Genomic DNA, 19,806 nt, shown 5'->3' with positions numbered 1-19,806 from the left:
AAGTCATACACTCATTTTTTTGAGAACGTTCTTAAATGGTTAATTTTACAACATATTAGCACAATTCGGCTAATAATTTTCTGTTAAAATTGATAACAGCAGTAACGAAATAATACAGTTTAGGTAATTTTTTGTATTGAGTTAAATAAAAGCTTGCCTTTAGAAGTAAAAGTAAGAACTTTAACTAAGCATTAGAATGGCTACCCTTATAGATATGTCAAAGTTGTCTCTAAAGACTAAACTCGGGGTATTGATAGATCGATAAATATATTTTTTATTTTTGTTATAAAAGGTTTTTGAACTTGTGAATGTAATGTAAACTCGAATGTAAACATAAATATACTGTACAGTACAATATTGAGTGGTATAACTTATGCTGCTCATTTATTAACAATTTGTTGTATAATTTTTCATTTTTTTAGATTCTCTAGATACATACATACTTTACTTAGAGAGTACTATGAAGTTAGGTATCCAACTAAATGCTAATGTTTACATAGTAAATGAACAAATAAATATTTACTAAAATACGATGAAAAATTGATGCTTTTTAATTAGGTATACATTGTATTGTACATTCTACGAGCTTATGAGCTATGTTAACGATGTCATCAATGCATTCATCTATCTCTATTATTTATATTTACATGTTTTTATACCATGTATATATGAAATATATCATGGTATAATTAGTTTAGTCCCAAGTTTGTATTGCTTTTATATTGATGCCATCAACAAAATTTTGGTAAAGGTGTTTATAAAGTCACCTAGTAAGTCCATTTCCGGTTGCCTGTCTGTCCGTAAGCACGATAGCTTAAAAAACGAATTTAATTATATTATTTATATATCAAGCTGAAATTTTGATAGCGTACCCAGGATGTAAAAATTGAGGTCGAGTTCGTAAATGAGCAACGTAGGTCAATTGCGGGTCTTGCATTCTTAGGATCCATATTGTAATCCGGTAGAAAAAAAAGTTTAAATATAAAAAATGTTCCTTATAAAAAAAATAAACAACTTTTGATTTTTTTTGTAAACATCACTGTTTCAAGAGAGTCCAAATTAGGTGCAAATTTTATAGTATGTATTATATGGGAATATCAATTATGAATGTGTGGCTATCTAAAAGTGGATATCTTTCTTTACTTACATGGCGTCAAAAAACGATTCTATAATCAACACTATCTATACATGTTATTTCAACAATTAACTTAGTCAATTGTTTGTTTTCAGTTTTATATTCGTTTGTGAGGTTAAAAAGAGCGTAAATAAAGTTGATACACGTGGGCATTGCGATGTAAATTTAAATGCATTCTTGAAATTTTTGTATATCCAAGAAAAAAATTAAAGAATGTAGTAATTGTATGTATTGGAACATTCTGTAGTCTAAATATGCCAGTCGAATGATATCAGTCTGACCCTATATCTTCATCTGAAGTTAATATATATCCGAAGACCTCTCGTCTTCGGGTGATAGGTTGTTCTCAAGGAGGGTACACAAGACTGCTTGGTCTACATACCTAGGACCCACTTGCGGTATCCTTATTATGTTTTATTATTATTAATTCAAGATGTCGTAAAAAAGCTGTTTTAGAACAAAAATTTTGCATATAAAATGAAAGAGCTTCAAAACTTTCTAGTTATCATTGTTGATGAACCTAAGAAAAAAAGGCGGCAATATTTGAAATACATGCTAATACAGATAATTAAATTAGATTTTTACAATATTTAAAACCCAACGAAATATATTGTAAAGAAAAAAATATATATTTTCGCGCCATAATCTTAAACAAATGACGCACATTGTATAGAAGAAGAATTCTTGTAATTGAGAAGTAATGATTTGTTCATGTTATGTGAGAAAGGTAATTTCTTTGTAAAAATGATTTGTTGTTGCTATTGGCTTAATATGCTGTTAGCGGTATGCTCTTCGCAGGTAGTTAAGTTAACATTTCAAAAGGATTTCTTTTTTAATTATATAGAAAAGAGATTAAATTTATAAAAAGGAAACAAAAATCTGCCCTCAACTAATTCTCTTTTTTAGTTCTCAGTATACTTTTATTGAAATCATTTTTAAAATATTTATTTTTTTGAAAGAAAGAACAGAAATACCTTTTGGGCTTAAATCTTTATAACAGAGAGTTAGTTGTTGGACTGTTTTTAATATAGAATGCGTTAAATGTTATTAAAAATCAATTAAGATTAATATACAGGATGTTTAAAAAATCATGTTAATTATTTATGTGCCGAAGTATTTAATTCGAAAAATGGGTTGGTTAATACTAGCCTACTCCAATAATTATACCATGTATATATGAAATATACATAGTATATTAAGTTTAGTCCCAAGTTTGTAACGCTTAAAAATATTGATGCTACGAAAAAAATTTTGGTGTAGGTGTTCATAGAATCATCTAATTAGTCCATTTCCGGATGCCCGTCCGCCCGCCCGTCTGTGGACACGATAACTCAAAAGCGAAAAAAGATATCAAGCTGAACAGTGTACTCAGGACGTAAAAAGTGAGGTCGAGTTCGTAAATGAGCAACATTGGTCAATTGGGTCTTGACCTATGGGTCCGTAGGCCCCTTCTTATAAACCGTTAGAGATAGAACAAAAGTTTAAATGTAAAAAATGTTTCTTATCAAAATATAAACAACTTTTGTTTGAAACATTTTTTTGTAAACATCATTGTTTACCCGTGAGGGCGCAAATTAGGCGTAAATTGTATAGTATGGTATTATATAAATTGTATATGTATGTGCAATGTGATAGAGTAATCAACACTATTTATGCATGGTATTTCAACAATTAACTCAGTCAATTGTTTGTTTTTACTTGTTTTCATTTATTATATGTTCCCCATTAATATCAATACAAAAAACGCGATTGAAAAATGGCATATAAGTTGTCAATCCTTGAAATTGAATCGAATTTTAGTAAAAGGTTCACAATCTATATGTAAAGCTTTGTTTTATTTCGCCCGAAACTACATAAAAATGGAAATAATATTAAGAACGTTTCGAGAAAATCACGTTTTCTTAGGATCATCTTTAAATCGTGTATATGAATTCTTATAAGCTTTATAAGCAGGTAATTTTCTTTAATAGCCTTACCAGTGTTAAATTTTTAGATTTAACTGTTGATGTTAACGTTTTTAACATGTAAATTCTATATTGAAGTGTTTTGACAAACATATAATGTCACATCTTCGATCTACAATTAAAGTATATTTGAAAACCTGCTTAAGTGATAAATATAATTTTGAAACATTCTGTAAGTTTAATGTCCACTTTTTTTTTAATGGAATTTCAGTTTTTAAATCATTAGTGAATGTAACCCTAAAATTTATGAAGGATGAAGGACTAATTCGGATACTAGCCGGAAACTATTCGAACGTGTTAATGAACAAGTCATACAAATTTATATAAATGCGGTAATTTTAAAATCCATCTATTATGATACAAATTGCAATTAGATTCAAAATTGATTATAACGATATTGAAGAAACCAAACAAACGTCGTTATAAGCGATGTGTACATGTTTAAATTAAAGTAAAAGTTTGTGTATGTACACTGACGTTCGTTATTTCTGATTAATTCCATGACGATTTATCTCTTTAATCGATATATCTATACTAATTAATGTATATAAAGAGGAAAGATGTGATTTTAATTTTGTTTGTAATGGATAAACTCAAATACTGGGACGATTTTAAAATTTTGTACCAAATATAAAGCTACATTATATCAGCCAGTAACATAAGCCGTATTTTATTTTAAAAAAAAATTAAGAATTCCATCAACAAATTAAAACCCTTGAAATTATGAACTAAAGTAGGAAAAAGTAAAGGCTTTAACGCGGTAGCCTTTGTTTCCAATCTGAAGTTGAAATTGCCCAGAGAATGCAGATGGGTAACTGTTATAAGTATGGGTAAGTTAATAGGGTCCACAATAGTATTACGATGAAGTTTTTAAATACGTTAGTCGCTATAGCCGATATATTTCTTTATAATTTCAATGAATATTGGTCGCTATAGCCGATATGTGGTTATAAGGATTCAGCCGGGACCTTACAAAAGTCTGGTTAATTTGACCATATCAAACGCTTAGTATTATGACACATTTGTGCAATAATACAGTTTTTCATATCATCTGAATTTTGTTGCTAATTCGTAAAGTGTTTCATGAAACGAATTCGAAGCGCTTTTTCTATAGAGACATAAAAAAGTGAACACTTAGAAAATGGAGCTATCAAAATGTAATATACAAACGAGAAAAATGGTTTTTAGAATTGATAGAGTGATTAACATACACCCTTTTTCGGGAATTTAAAATAAATTGTAAAAATGCTAAAAATTTTTTGCAATTTATGATAAAATTTTTTAAAGAAAAATTTTTTATTCCTGAGTAAATATTTATAAATTTTGTTCAGAAACTGAACCATAAAATATTAAAAAATTTTATACATTTCACACTTCTTTTTTTTGTTAATTAAATGTATCGAATTTAACCAAAAAAAATTTTTTTATATAAATTAATTGTATTTTTTATTTGTTTACAGACCGATGGTGGGCGGCGTATTGTTGCAGGTGATGCGCGACTTTAGTGCCAACGGTGGCGCCTATTTGAAAGATTTACCTGCCATCATGAATTTGGTTGAAGGAATATTAAACGCTGATAGTAAGTGTTGAATCTTTATTATATAGTTTTTTTTTTTAATATTAAAGAATTATTCAATTATTTACCATGAAATTTTTATGGTGCGTGTGTTTAATCATGTTACGTTTTCTTAATATAAAAATTCTCTATTTTAAGGGTCATTATTTTTCTTCATAAGAAATAATTTATAAGAATTATAAAAATAGTTCATTAAAAACAAGTTCGTAGAAATTTGAAGTAGTAATCATTGGCGGGAAACCGAACCAAGAAAACTATTGTTAATTTCAGAATTATACTATTTAAAAAAAAAACGTTGTGCCCGACTAATTAAGGATGTAAGAGCACGGTTGCTTCATAAAACACCGCTGAAAATATTTATGTTCGAATGTTAAGAATCAAAAGCTACAATATAAACATCATAAAAGCAGATAAACTACTGCCGCAGACAAATTTTACTCGAATATAAAAACTCCCCAGAAGCAAAACGATATAAAATTTGTTCGAATTAATTGATTCGTGAATTAAAAAAAATCAAATGCTTTTTAATAATTAATAAATTAATTTTATATTTCTAATTGATTAGCGTTCAAACCTTTTGTAGGATAACATAAAATGTGTAAATAATGTAATTTCAAATTTACTCATTAGGAAATTTTATCTATTATTATTTTATTAGAATATAGGTAGATACCATATTTTGTACACTTTGGGTATACAAAAGTGAACCAAGAGTCATTTTTAAAAATAAAAATACCATTTCTTGACTCGATGTTCTTCACTAGAATGATCATTAGGTATTTGTCATTGTACGGAAAGAGCATTCGTCATTGTAGTGTATATAACTCGTAATAGCACACTCAATTGGTAAAAGTACTCATATCGTTCATATTTCATTTCGTCATTTCCAATATAATGTACAATTGAAAATTTATTGCATTCTTTTTTAACAAATATGATTTTATTTCCAAACGTAAAAAATAAGTCGATAATAAAATAAATTTTTATGTTTCTTGAGTTGTGAGATCATGATTTTTGTCTAAATCACAAACAAACTTGAATGATTTTGACTATTTGTCAGATGTCAAGAAATTCAAAATTTAGCTTTGTTTTTGGAAAATAAAGGATAAAAAAAAATCAAAGTCCGTTAACTCTAGGAGAATCGTAGTTTTCGAGATAACGTTTTCAAAATATAGAGCTTCTCATATAGGATTTCGGACAATGTTATAGAAATTATTAGATCAATCGTTCAATAAACTCTATTTTTATATATTCTTGTAGCAATGAATATTTTTCATTTGCTTAGGTTTAAAAAGATCTACGGTCCATATATATTTCACTTTTGTTTGTAATTTTTTGAAACACTTTAAATCCTTCATTAGTAATTAAAAATTGGAATTTTAACATATTGTGAATAGCAAATGTTGAATGGACACGATCATTTTCAATAATGTTACTCCACCTTCTATGCATTTAAAAATGAAAAAACTTCTACTTTTATAAATCAAATCTCGTACATTACGTTAAAATAGTTTAACGAATTATTTTGTTAAATATCTAAATGAAAAAGATAATAATTCACGGAAATTTTCGTCTACCGAGACGGGCATAGTCAAAAGACGATTATGTTATATCATCAATGTGAAAGTAAGGTTGTTTCTATGTTTTTGACGCATTCACGCTAAAACTACTGAATGTATTTGATTAAAACTCTACAATAATAGAGGGCATTCACCAGACTAGCACATGTGCTATAATTTATATAAAAAAACTAATTTAGCCTGGCATTTCAAAAACGCCATCTAGGAGCATCACTTTGAATCATAAATTAAAAATTTCTGTAAAAATGGCAAAATACAATTCAAGGCGCTAACGGTTCTACTCAATGAATTATGACTATTTTACATTTAAAAAAATGATGGAAAACTGTACATGTATTTTACCTGTGTTAAACAATCCTATCCTTTTTTGGAGGGTTGTGGCAAGAGGATAAGTGAGAACAAGAGAGGTGAAGGAAGTAACAAGGTGGATTTTACCAATCTTAACTTTTAGTTCCATCGAAGCGGCTGGGTATACAGCTTTTGATTATATAAATCAGATTACGAATTATATTAGATGCTATCTAAATTTTATTATTTACTGATTTAAATTTATAATTTCTGTTCTGATATTCCAACCTGAACATCAGAAAAATTACTAGATAGTGGCTGAATTTAAATGAATTAAAGTATACTGTCATCCTATTTGTATCTATTTATCGTATCGTATTGTTTTATTATTTATTGTTATCCAGTCAATACCAATATGTGTGTGAAACATGGACATAGCTCGTAACTCGTAGCTGGTAGGTGTTATTGGTATGCTATAGTTTGATAGGTATTTTTCATATTATCTGTTGCTATTTATTCGCTACTGTTATCTACTACCTATTTAGTGGGTTATGTATAGTAGTTACCTTTGCTATTTAATACCTATCTAGGTAGAGCTTATAGGTGCGTATCAAACGTAAATAACATGCGTAGGTTACTTCAAAATATTCAATATATCATTCATAAATCAAAAATATTTTATTATATATTTTAATCTTTTTTTATATCCAAACAGTTTAAGTACAGACTATACTTTACTCCATAAAAAAATCTTAGAATATTCGATACGAGCGATAATTTCGTAGACAAAATTCGTGAGCAAATAAAATCGGTTTTAACGACTTTGAAGGGACCAACAAATTTGGTCCATTTAAGCAATATGTACACTTTTTTAAAGTGAAAGTATGTTTGTATGTACACATGTCGGTCGTTATTGCTGAATAATTCGACGATTGATCGCTATAATCAATATTTGAGACTATAAGATCCAAAATAAAGTTAGCAAGAATAAAGTTTACAGGGTTCCAAATAGTAGGACGGTGGTGTTTTGTTTTTAATGCGTAAGTCGTTATAACCAATATATTTGCTTAAAATTCCAATGAATATTGGTCGCTATAGCAGATATGTCGTTGTAGTCGATACATTATAAGTATGTTTTTATACAATTATTCAGTTGGGACCTTACTTCGTTTTGGACAATTGAAATATTTACATAAGAAGTTGGAACCAGGCCGAAATGTCGAAAGTGCCAAAAGTCACATTAACTAATTCCTTAGATAAATTTTCAACCCTCTTGCTGAATTGAAAGAAGTTTTGAAAGCCAGAAAAGTTTTATACACATGGAAAATGCATTTGGTTTTAGGGTAAAAAATGAAGAGAATACACAGCCTCAAATTTTTTTTTTTTTTTGATATTACGAAGTGAGTATCGTTGTGAACGCAAAACTGTGTACTGTAGTGAGGGAATAGTTACATTAGCAATAGTTAGGTCCATACAGGTTGGCAATACCCCCAATTCTTCTGATGAATAGCACTATTCAATACTGAAAATTTACTTATGCTAACATAGATGCTATAGTAATTGTCTCTACCACATCAACATTGTAGTAAACGCCATATATTTCTAACCGTGTAGGGTGAAAAGTTGAGCAGCTTCAAAAACTATTTTCATAAAACTATCTTAACCTACATACTGATTATCAGCGATCTGGCTCCATTTGGAAGGTTTATAGAGAGGACTAGTTTCCGGATAATTTCACTCCTCCCTTAAATGCCGCCAATGAAGACTTGAAGACTACATGACTTAGATTCTCCGTCCCTTACAAAGCCTACAACGCCCGTAAAAAAGCGTTATTGTCCTGAGTAAAACTGATGTAGGTATTATACAAATATAGGCTCTTGGTAATTATTAACCCTCGGCGCCAAAAGAAATACGTGTTTAACGTGTGTGTCTGTCTGTGACATCGTAGTCCTTAAACGGATGAACCGATTTCGATTTAGTTTTTTTTAAAGGTGATTTGAACGTGTGTTTTTTCAGTATATTTCAAAAAAATAAATTCTGTTTAGAAAAATTCCCAAGAAAAAAACTTCTTTTACTTCTTTATTATAAAATTTGCTTGAACTAAACTGAACTATTTACATGGCATACTTATTACACATTTAAAAATACAAAATATAATTTCCAATTCTATATTTGACATTGTTTTTAAAGTTAAAATGAAACATTTTAAAACAAATAACGTAAATAATATAATATATATATATTTATATGTAGAAGTATGCGCCGGAAATGCTCAGTTCTATTTCTGGTAACTGAATGTCGTCTCTAGGGTGCTGCTGTTGTTACATGTATAGACACTTCCGGTCGTAGTCGTATAGAGATCGACCATTAGCCACGTGTTTGTCGCGTGTTTATATGTCTGCCGGAAGTCAACATTCTTAGTCTTAAATTTTTTTGCTTTAATTATTATATTATTGCTATATATATTTCAATTTGTGTATATTTTCAAGATGATCTTTTTTTCAATTCTTTACTTTCGTTTGATTTGGGGCTAATATTTTTTAAATTCTATTTTTTACCGCAATTTTAATTAAACTTTTCGTTTGCTTATAATAAGCATATCCGCAACATTTTATTAAAAATTTTTAACATCAAAAATTGAATCTTCCCGGCATCGAGCCATCTGAAACAGAAATTCATGTAGGATTTGAGATGCTACCAGAGACAAAAGTCGTCAAAATGGCTTGCACCTGAATTCTGCAAGATTCTTTTAAATCAAACAATAAAAACAATTTTTTGGTGAATTTTTTACAATTATCCGAGGCTTAGTTCTAGCTAAACCGATTGAGGCGCCTAAAAATGGAATAAAAAATTCAATCCGTTGTTGGATTTACTGACTAAATTACTTTGATTTTACCTGGAATCGCTTCGGAACATCACACCCTTATGATGTATAAATATTATTTGAATTTGAGTTTTCTTTTTTTGTTTGATAATCCTAGCTTATTTTGATGAAAATCGGTTAAGAAAGTAATTATGTCTCAAAATTTATTTAAAAAACCATTTATTTGATGAATAAGTGCATAATTAATCTTTGAAAATTTTAATACGAAGAACGATTTATGGCAAAACAATTTGGTAGTCGAAAAACTAGATTATCATGAATTGTTACTGATTTTAATCACAAAAATAGTTTCAATTTTAAAATCACAAAGATTTGGATAAAAGTAAATTAAATATGACCTAAAATTTAATAATAAAATTTTAAAACTAGTAACAATTTATATTTAAAACGGTAGCATGGCTTCGATATTCTTAAATAATAATCATTTGAAAAACACACAAATTGTTAACAAAAACGTGAAGTTAAAATTGGAACATATTGGAAAAATTGTCGTTTTCGAATCGACAAACAATATATTTAAATAAATTTTTGAAACTTTTTCTAGGTACTTTTAACATATTTGTGTAAAAAAATTGCCTATATTTTAAAACTTGTGTGCCTACTTTGGGATTCATAACCGAGTGCATACTTTAGAGGTATGAGAAAATTTCGTACGGGTCGTCTAGATAGTCATATATTTAATAAAAATATATTTGAATCAAATTCAAACTTTTGAATAAAAATGTATCTAGTATATCTCTAAATTAAATCAATTTTATTTTATGAATATTTACCAAAAATTGCGAGTGGGGGAGTTTCAATATTAAATTTGAAATAATTTTTATTGACAGTGAGAATATTCTCTTGAGAGTATAGAAGCTCTCTGTCTGAATACGTGATACAAGCAAGCCGTTACACACAAAAATATGAGAAAATACAAATTAATGATTTTTTTTTTAAATTTATGTATACATTTTTTATTTGAATAGCGGAAACGATTTTTAACGATGAAATATAATTATTATACACCAATTTACAACAAACACGAAACCAAACTACCATTCCTATACGTTTAAAATGTAGTGAGAATATATTTGACGCGGTTACATTTTTAATTGTTGAATTACCTTTATGTGTATATGTTACATACCTATTTATTACCGGGTATTTCAAAAAAATAGCATCCCAATTAATTTGTTTTGAATTACATCATGTGAGATTATGTGTAACTTGAATGCCTTTCCCTATTCCTATAATGTTAGGTTTGGTTGGGTTGTATCGACTGCCCGCGTAAAGAATGTCTCAAATCCCATGTTCAGTGTCTCCCGGGGCGAAGCCAAGGGTAACAACATGAGATCTTTTGGGATTTTTTTTTAATTGCTACCGTGGTGTGAATTTTCTGCTCGACAGAGGTGGGAAGCAGTAACTTCATTTAGCATAGTGGGGTGAAAGTTAACACTTTCCGTCCGAAAGGGAGAAAATTTGTTCTTTTATTTAGCATGATTTTGAGATACTTTGTAGTATTGTGTATAAAATCTTCCTCCTCTTGCCTTAAAACCATTTAAATCCTTTTTCAGTTCTGATTAATATATTACAGAAGGGAAAATATCCGGATGTTTGTTTTTTCAATCATACACTGTGATGGTTAAATCAATTTCCATAAAATACACAGGTGGAACAACGTTAACGAGAGTTTTCCACATAATACTTCCATTTTCATGGTACTTCCCTCAAAAGTTAATTACTTATTGATCAAAACAAAAATCGATTGCGATTTTATATACATAAAATTTTTTACTGGAAAACATTATAGTTTGTATTTTTTGATGTTACTATAGACGTTAAACCCCAAATTGTAGTACGATTTATCTAAATAAATTATTGAAATGCATAAATAGATGTTTTGAAGAGAATGCATTCGATTTCAATGAATATTTAATTCGATTCTCAGAAGTAAGCTAACACAATTTGAAAAAAGTATATTTCAAATATTTAATTCCCCAATATTTAAACACATTTGTGAATTGTTAACTTTTTTTACGAATTATAATTTATGATTTTTATACCATGTATATGGAATATACCAAGGTATACTAAATTTAGTCCCAAGTTTGTAACGCTTAAAAATATTGATACTATGAGCAAAACTTTAGTCTAGGTGTTCATAAAATTACCTAATTAGTCCATTTCCGGTTGTTTGTCTGTCGTCTGTCCGCCTGTCATCACGATTACTTAAAAACGAAAAGAGATATCAAGCTGAAATTTGCTGAGGGCGTAAAAAGTGAGGTCGAGTTCGTAAATGAGCAACATAGGTCAATTGTAAACCGTTAGAGGTAGAACAAAAACTTAAATGTAAAAAATGTTTCTTATAAAAAAATATACCACTTTTGTTTGAAACATTTTTTCGTAAACATTACTATTTACCCGTGAGAGCTCATATGTATGCGTAATATGACAGAGTAGTCAACACTGTCAATACATAGTATATCAACAATTAACTCAGTCAATTGTTTGTTTTCACTTGTTGTATCTAACATTTTAACAAGAAAGGAAAAAATTGCTTTCTTGGTATCAAAAACTTCATCATAACGTTTCAATGCGTTGTTTTTTGAAAAAATAATAAGAACCGTTTTCGAGATATATAGAAAAGTATCTGTTTTTTTTTTTTTTAATACTCTAGTATCTCTAGCATGTTAATTATGAACTATTTGATTGTTAAATTAAAATCTCAATCTACAGCAATGCAAATTTTTTCTTTATTTTTATTAAATCCAGAATACTTTTATTAAATCCTATATATACAATTTTATTGAATTTATAAGAAAAACCATTTTACTATTGAACGTCTTTATAGGCTTTTAGAAAACAGATAATAAATTTTATAAAATTTTGTTATTTTTAAGTTATTTTATATAAAATTAATAAAATGAATGAAGTAAACAAATGATTCTCTAAGTGAACATAATTTAGTATTTGGGGAGATATGGCAAAATTAGAGACAAATGAATATAGACCTATTAATTGATGGTATTTAGATGAGTATTATATCTATTAATAAATTCATTACAACGCAACGTAGAAAACAATTCAACAAACGCTAAAAATAAATAACTAAACTTTAATTCCTGTCTAACTCACATATATAATACATACATTAATATACACTCAAAAGTTCAATAGTCTTGTTGTTTGTCTCATAAAAATTCCTTAATACTTCTAAACAACAACAACAACAAACGAATAATACAATCCGAGTTTTTTTTAACAGTTTGGAAGATTCTTTTGTTTTGAAATCGAAAACATTACAAACTGAACAAACCCTTATCAACTTCAGAGATAGATTATAGTCTGGAATTAGCACCTAGACTACTCTTTATCCTGGTAATGTTTGATTCCCGTAGGACAACTTTTAAATTTTTCATTGAGCAAAGGATCAACATGATTTTCATAAGTTGTGATTGATAATTTATGGGTCAGAAAATGACATAGGCTAATTTTATCCCAGAAAAATGCACGGTTTCTATGGGATAGCATACAGGAAACGAGTTTTTTTAAAGGATTATGTTGAAGTTCGTGAAATAAATTCTTAACGCATTTTTCTCAAGAAGGCTTGATTAATTTACACAGTAACGATAAAAACTCAAAATCTTTTTTAATCACGGATAACAACGCAGGGCGCAGCTAGAGTATAAAAACAACTATTGATAAAATTATAGTTTACCATGGGTCACACTTTAATGTACCTATAACCACTTCCACCAATTGTACCTGAAAGTCTCTTCTGTATTTAAAATTTACAGTTAACTCCAAAAAACGGCATCATATTCAAAAATCGGGAAGCAAAAACTTTTAGTATCCATAAAAAGTTTACAATTAAACAGTTTTATGGCCCTTAATAATGGTTTCAATATCTAATTTTGAAATAAGAGTGTCACGGAAGTAACCAATAAAATGAATGACAATAATTATTGTTTATTTAATAATCAAAACAAAATTCTTGTCTAAATTTGAAAATACAAATGATATTTTGTGTAACTACCTGTTTGACGTGATTCATATGATAAATTGTCTAATTAAAATATAATGTTATAATCAAACTGAAACACAGTTAAGGAACGGTCTGGCAAGATGGACATGTTAAATTCACGCCATAAGACTGATTGGATTGTACGTATTAATTACATAACTGAATGGTAGCCCGTAATAAGGGTCGAGACTAATGATTCTCACCATTCTCAAAAAATGATTAGAATTCCTCCAAAATACGTTTCTAGTCTAAATTTTCAATCATTTTTACTTAAAACTTTTTTTTTTTGTTACATCTGATCGGCATTTTCGCCAATTAAAACTGAAAGTGCTTAAATTTTAAACGGGTTCGTAAAAGGACTTATAAAGGCATGGTAAAAATTTCAATTTTGAAATTTATTCATAATTGTTCACAAAAAATTTGTCCTACTTGCCTGCTCATACTGTTTTATACAAGAGAATATCATAATTACTTCAAACAATTTAAATTGTAATCAATTATAAAATTTATTGAATAAAGTTACCTCATTTAAATACCTGAGATGAATATTCAAATTATTAATTGTTCCTATAAAATTAGGCCTCCACAAACATCCGTCTAACATAAAACACTAAAAAGGCATCTGAATATCACAAGGTATACTATTTTGGTAGCCTTATGATTTTTAATATCATATTAAAATTTTCCTATTGGGTGCCTGATCAAACAAACTAAAAAATACTATTATCTACGGCCGCGAGAAAAAAGTACTTTTCTCACTCAGTATGTGTGGGGAAAATAGTTCATTACCACCGCCCTAGCGTGATAGTGAATTCCGTTATTATAGTAACTTTTTTAATTTTGTATTTTTCTAAGCCATGACAAATTCTAAATAATAATTTTACGTACGATATACGTGTGATAACGCATCATTAACGTATTTATGCGATATTTGTTAATCCAGTGAAATTACGGATTCACTCAAAAATTTGTGACACTAGATTTTTTTATTCGTTCATTCAAGGGGTGGGGATGTGATTTGGACACCTTTAATCTGATTTTGTCTATTTACAAAATTAACCCTTTCGAATAAAGACCTAGATCAATTTGAAGATAAAACGCAGAAAAATCTGACGACACCAAAATCATCCAATTTTAATGAATAGAACGCAAAATATGGGTCAATCAAAACGCAAAAAGTCATTTTCCAAGATAGCGGTGAAAGTTAATTTCGCAAATACGAAAAATCAGATTTAAGATCTATAAACAACCCCCTATTGAATGAATGAATCAAAAAAATATTCTTGACTTCTCAAGGTATCTTATTCGATTCTTGATATCTCAATGTATCTTTATTTCTGGGTTTTTGTGGAATATTCTTGGGCTAATAATACTTCTTTTGAAACAATTTCAGACGTAACGTACGAAATTTGATATATAAAAGTAGAACTTTTTAATATATAGAAGGTAAAGGGATATTATCGAAAATGCATGCATTCATTAAACGTTGGCTATTAAGAACATTAAATTCATAAAAACCCTTCGTCAAATTTTCCCAAAAAGAGTTAGCAGTTAATATAACATATCAAAAATTTAGATTTTTATCTTTGTCTTGAATGTCCAATCAACCTTAAGCTGATTAAAAGATTTTATTGATTACTAATTAGTACTGGGATAGCCAAAACAATATTACATTATGTCATAAGAAATGAATATGATTTATAATCAACGTCATTATAAGCGCGAATTCTACTATAAGTTGATTATGAATAGTGTTAGAGTACCCTCATAAGGATATTTAAAAATTCTTTAAAATGTCACATTTCCTGGAGGTTCTATGTATGTATGTGTGCATTATTTGTGACTAATCAAATATATATTTATAAATAAATAATATCATTTCCTGTTTCAAGTTCACTTTGTTCAGTTCTTTCCTTTTAATTTTGTCAATTATTTCTACGTTTTATGAATGGAATAACATAAGAAGCAATGAATCATATTTTTTTTATTATGAATGTGTTTCATTGATTTTAGTTTGGTTTATTTTAAGAAGTCGTATTTTATTTTAGTTCTTGTGATTCATTTATTTTTAAAATTACTGCGAATTTCAATTTACCTGAAAGGTAACTTAAACTACCAGTGTTGCCCTTTGATGTGTGTATACTTTAAATGTAGGTGTTTCTCTGAATAACAAAACAAACCCTTTATTAATTTTATTTCTAATTTGAATATGGTTTCTATAAATTTTAAATGACTCACCTATGTTTTAATGTATTTTCTCGAAAAGTATAAACTAAAGTGGACAAGGGCATATTTTATTTTTCTAAATTTTCTATGAATTTAAATATGTGTCATGAAAGTTTTATTGTCTATATAAGTAAAATTTCCGTCATGACTGTTGAAAAATTATATCAACGGGTCATAATATATTTTGATGCTTCATGATATAGAATTATCAGAGAATTCGATTACCCGGACGGGAACTTTTCAAAACTAGTGCTCATACTACCGTAGTACCATTTTGAGCCTAAAAATAACATAACTAACTACGGCCCGCTGTGTTAGCCGCGATTAAAAGAGATTTTGAGAGTTTTTGTCGTTACTGTGTAAATTATTCAAGCCTTCTTGAGAAAAATGCACTAAAAATCGATTTCACCAACTATTGCAAAACCCTTCTAAAAAGTTTCCTGTATGCTATCCCATAGGAAGCGTGCATTTTCTTGGGATAAAAATTAGTCTGTCATTTTTGGACTCCTTAACTATCACTACCTATGCAAAATTTATCGATCCTTTTGCTCTATGGAAAATTAAAACAAATCCAAACCACAGGAACCATATGTCAAGGAATTTTCAGAGATTTCCATTTATGTTAAAATTCTGGCCACTATGTAAGTTATTTGCAGTTTTGAGAAAAAATAATAGTTTGAAATTTTCGAACACGTAGCGTTAACATCGATAACAACGAATAAATCTGTTAATGTATTGCAAAAAGAAAAATCAATCTGGTACCCGTTGATTAAGGTAATGCGAATTATTCGATATCTGGATTCGAACCTCCAGACCTTTATCTCACAAATGGTCATTCCTAAAATAAAATATTTCTTGTAAGCGGTCGAGAAGAACTTTTGGTATCATGCCAGCCACCTTGAGAAAAGTAGTTTAATGAAATCGCGTTTTAAGTTTAAGAGATAATTCCGGCAGAGAAATTTGGATAATAATATTACTCTCTTTGGATTATTAATCGGCGATACCGGATCCATACATTGGGCCTTATTTTACTTCATATACAATATCTTGCAAAGTTATTTCTGCTTCCCAAGCAGTTTTGTTTTCTTTTGAAGTAGCAGAAGTTCGCGATACAGAGCGATCAATTCGAATTTCGTTACCAGAAAATCCCCTGTATTTCCGAAAATAATTCGAATTTTGAAAAATCTATTAAAGGCCATATTCTTCAGAGTTCAACCTTTAAAAAATCGATTTCTTCAAATTTCTAGACCAGAATATTGCCTTAATTTTTTTTTTTATTTCGAAATTTTCATTTTCCCTTGTTTATCTAGTTAACAATCCATGTTAACAATCGACATTAAAAATTTTAAATAAATTGGAAACACTTAATTCGAACAGGGTCGATTATAATTTGTTAATAAAACGATTTTTTATTCTTGGGTTTTTGTGAAAGTGATCACACATAGTAAACGAATACAATAAAAGTACTACATACGATATACACGATACACCGATATCATACGAACAAGAGAGCACACAGAGAATATGTATGTGAATATATGTATGGGGTTGATGCGCTCAGAATGGCGGTGCCTCACAGGCAGGGTATTGATCCACCATTCCCACTCATAACGAGAAACGCGTACATGTGTAGGTACGGGACAAAATCTGCCATCACCTTATTCACTCACTCACCTAGCACTATAAGCAAAACAGCACTTGGTCTTCTTGGTCTTGGTGATGATGTTTCTCGTCTTACTCGATTATTTTCACTAGAATATTATGATGTACTATTTTACTATTTTTTGTGTGTGCAATATAGTTTAAAAAGATGTTATGTCGTTTCTTTCAATTCTTTAACGGTTGTATTTTTGTAAAACTTTTAGTTAAATTCATCGTTGATTTTTTATCGTAAATAACGGGAGATGTAATACGTTAAGTTTACACTGAAGATTGTCGTTTTATATCGAAGCGCTGTGATTTAAATTCGATAGCGGGTTCCATACATCAGAGATGACAGTCTTAGTTACATTATCTGAACGCAGAAGGTTATTGTTTGATCGATTCTTTAAAAAAATTATTAGAAAACAGAAACCTTTAAAAAATTTTACTTTTCCAGATTTTTACCTTATTATGTTTGGAAGAAATAAAATCCAAATATGCTTTTCAAACCCTACTTTTTACACTCTTAACCTATCATAATTTTATTCTGGAAAAATCATGCTTGATTATGTTTAATTCCACTTAGAAAAGCTACTTATTCCACTTTCCTACTCCCTAAATTTCAAAGAACAAAACAAATAATAATTTTAGGAAAAATTTCACCTTTTGATTTCCTTTCACTTTTGATTTCCGTTAAGATGTGCAAAGTAATCCAAATTATAACAGCAGAAGAAATGGTAGATAGATTATAGCAATAGGCGCAGCTTATAACAATATACTTATAGCCGAGAAAACGTCCTTTTCTAGACACGGGGTGAACAAATTTTAGAAACAAGTGAATTTAAAAAACCCCGAGAAATTTTTTGGATACGGAGCCCTAAACTCGCACTTGAAACGAATCTAAGAACTCTAGTAAATAAACCTTTTTCTTTAGAGCCTTTTCCATCGATCTGATCCCATCGATTGAAACATAGCTAAGAATAAATTACCTTTCAAACGAAACAAAAAATCAAAATTAGACATCAGGCAGGCAGACACACATACTTATAACACCACATTTTTTTTATTCATGGGCTGAAAATGAATATTACTATGACTATTGCCAAAAATGATGCTTAGGAAAAATTGGAAATTTGGCTAACAATACTCCAAGGATTGCACATTGTTATTACCTATATTTGCACACCGTACCTCTACCGTTAGTTTTCGTACTTGATCACCATAAAGCTTAAATCATGAAGAATCCCTCGCCCTAGCAGGCACTTGGGCAATATTCACTAAACTTCACTTTTTCTTCCAAAATTTCTTCATTTTGTATAATGAAAAGGACACTTTCCCAGAAGTGTATTGAGAAATTTACTTTATTGTAACGTTAATCTGCCATTTGATGAAATCTTACTGAAGAAATTGTTGCATAAATGATAAATCCTCCAGAGAAAAAGTTATAAAAAGGGAAATTTTTGGCATAAACTTTAGTTATACATAATTTAAGGTCACCAATATTCATTATATGAATTGACTCATGACATATTTTGGCATGACAAATATGATATAAAACATTTTGGCGTGTCCCTCTTGCCAAATAAAATGTTTGAATGAATATTTGGGTGTGAATGAACTTTTTGGACAGTTTTCAAACCATGATAATTAAAACACATTCGTATCAGGGTGTTATAATGTTTTTCCTATCTAATTTAGTGTCAATAAGTTCTATGACATCGAAATTTTTAAGTAATAATTATGAACAATTTAAAAATCGTTAATGAATTTTATTATAAAATAATATAATTTTCATACTTGAAAAGTGTGGATATACACTGTAATAATTACTATCGAATTTTATGGTATCGACATATCGAAAATATGTCAAACTAAATTATTGAATAATGTTTTGTTATTAATATTACAAAGAGTTAGTCATAAAATTGCATTTTTAATTTTTATACTCAATAGATGCAACTTTATATAAGTGTTTAAAAATTTAGTTCATGTGAAAATATTCCTTGTGCGTCTGCTGCTTTATCTAATAAAAGTTTTCATAAATTTTGGCCCTATCGAAGCTTAATCTTGTTTATTTAATAACAAATTTGAGTCAAAATGAGGCCCATATCAAAATTTTAACTCTTAAGGTCACTGGTTAGTTAGTTAATATAACTTTCACAGTATTACCCTGAGTTCGAACATAAAAATATTTTTTTTCTGATCACAAATAAAATTTTCAAAAATCATCAAGTCCTCTGATTTCATTGCATTTTCATTACTATCGTCATTGAAACTTCTTGAATTATCTTCATTGTCTTCAAAAGAATTCCAATAACTCTCACAGTATTACCCAGACTTTAAACACTTGACATGTAAAGGAGAGGTTTCAAAAAATTGTTAAAAGGTCTTATTTTACTACATTTGACATGTTTCTCTTCCATTTTCCTCTCCAATACTTTTCCCTTTTTGTCTAATAGCCAATTAAACTGAATTTTCTTAAGACCCAAGCATTAATCATGAGCAA

General features: G+C 29.0%; 1 protein-coding gene and 1 non-coding gene across 6 annotated transcripts in view; both read left to right on the top strand.

The window, feature by feature from the left end:
- Window positions 1–19,806, top strand: part of LOC123296623 (serine/threonine-protein phosphatase 4 regulatory subunit 1-like) — a 241,718-nt gene that overhangs the window by 203,674 nt on the left and 18,238 nt on the right. For all 5 annotated transcript variants that reach the window (XM_044878174.1, XM_044878173.1, XM_044878175.1 and 2 more), the window contains one exon: window positions 4,560–4,678. In XM_044878174.1, coding sequence (XP_044734109.1) covers window positions 4,560–4,678 — 119 coding nt within the window. The remainder of the gene's footprint in view (window positions 1–4,559; window positions 4,679–19,806) is intronic.
- On the top strand, window positions 19,344–19,488 carry LOC123297049. Its single transcript, XR_006535233.1, has one exon. It is a non-coding gene; the product is annotated as a small nucleolar RNA SNORA16B/SNORA16A family (small nucleolar RNA).

This window comes from Chrysoperla carnea, chromosome 3 (assembly GCF_905475395.1).
Source record: "Chrysoperla carnea chromosome 3, inChrCarn1.1, whole genome shotgun sequence".
Classification (NCBI taxonomy): Eukaryota; Metazoa; Arthropoda; class Insecta; order Neuroptera; family Chrysopidae; genus Chrysoperla; species Chrysoperla carnea.
Note: the sequence above shows the minus strand (reverse complement) of the source record. Positions and strands in the feature narration are given on the sequence as shown.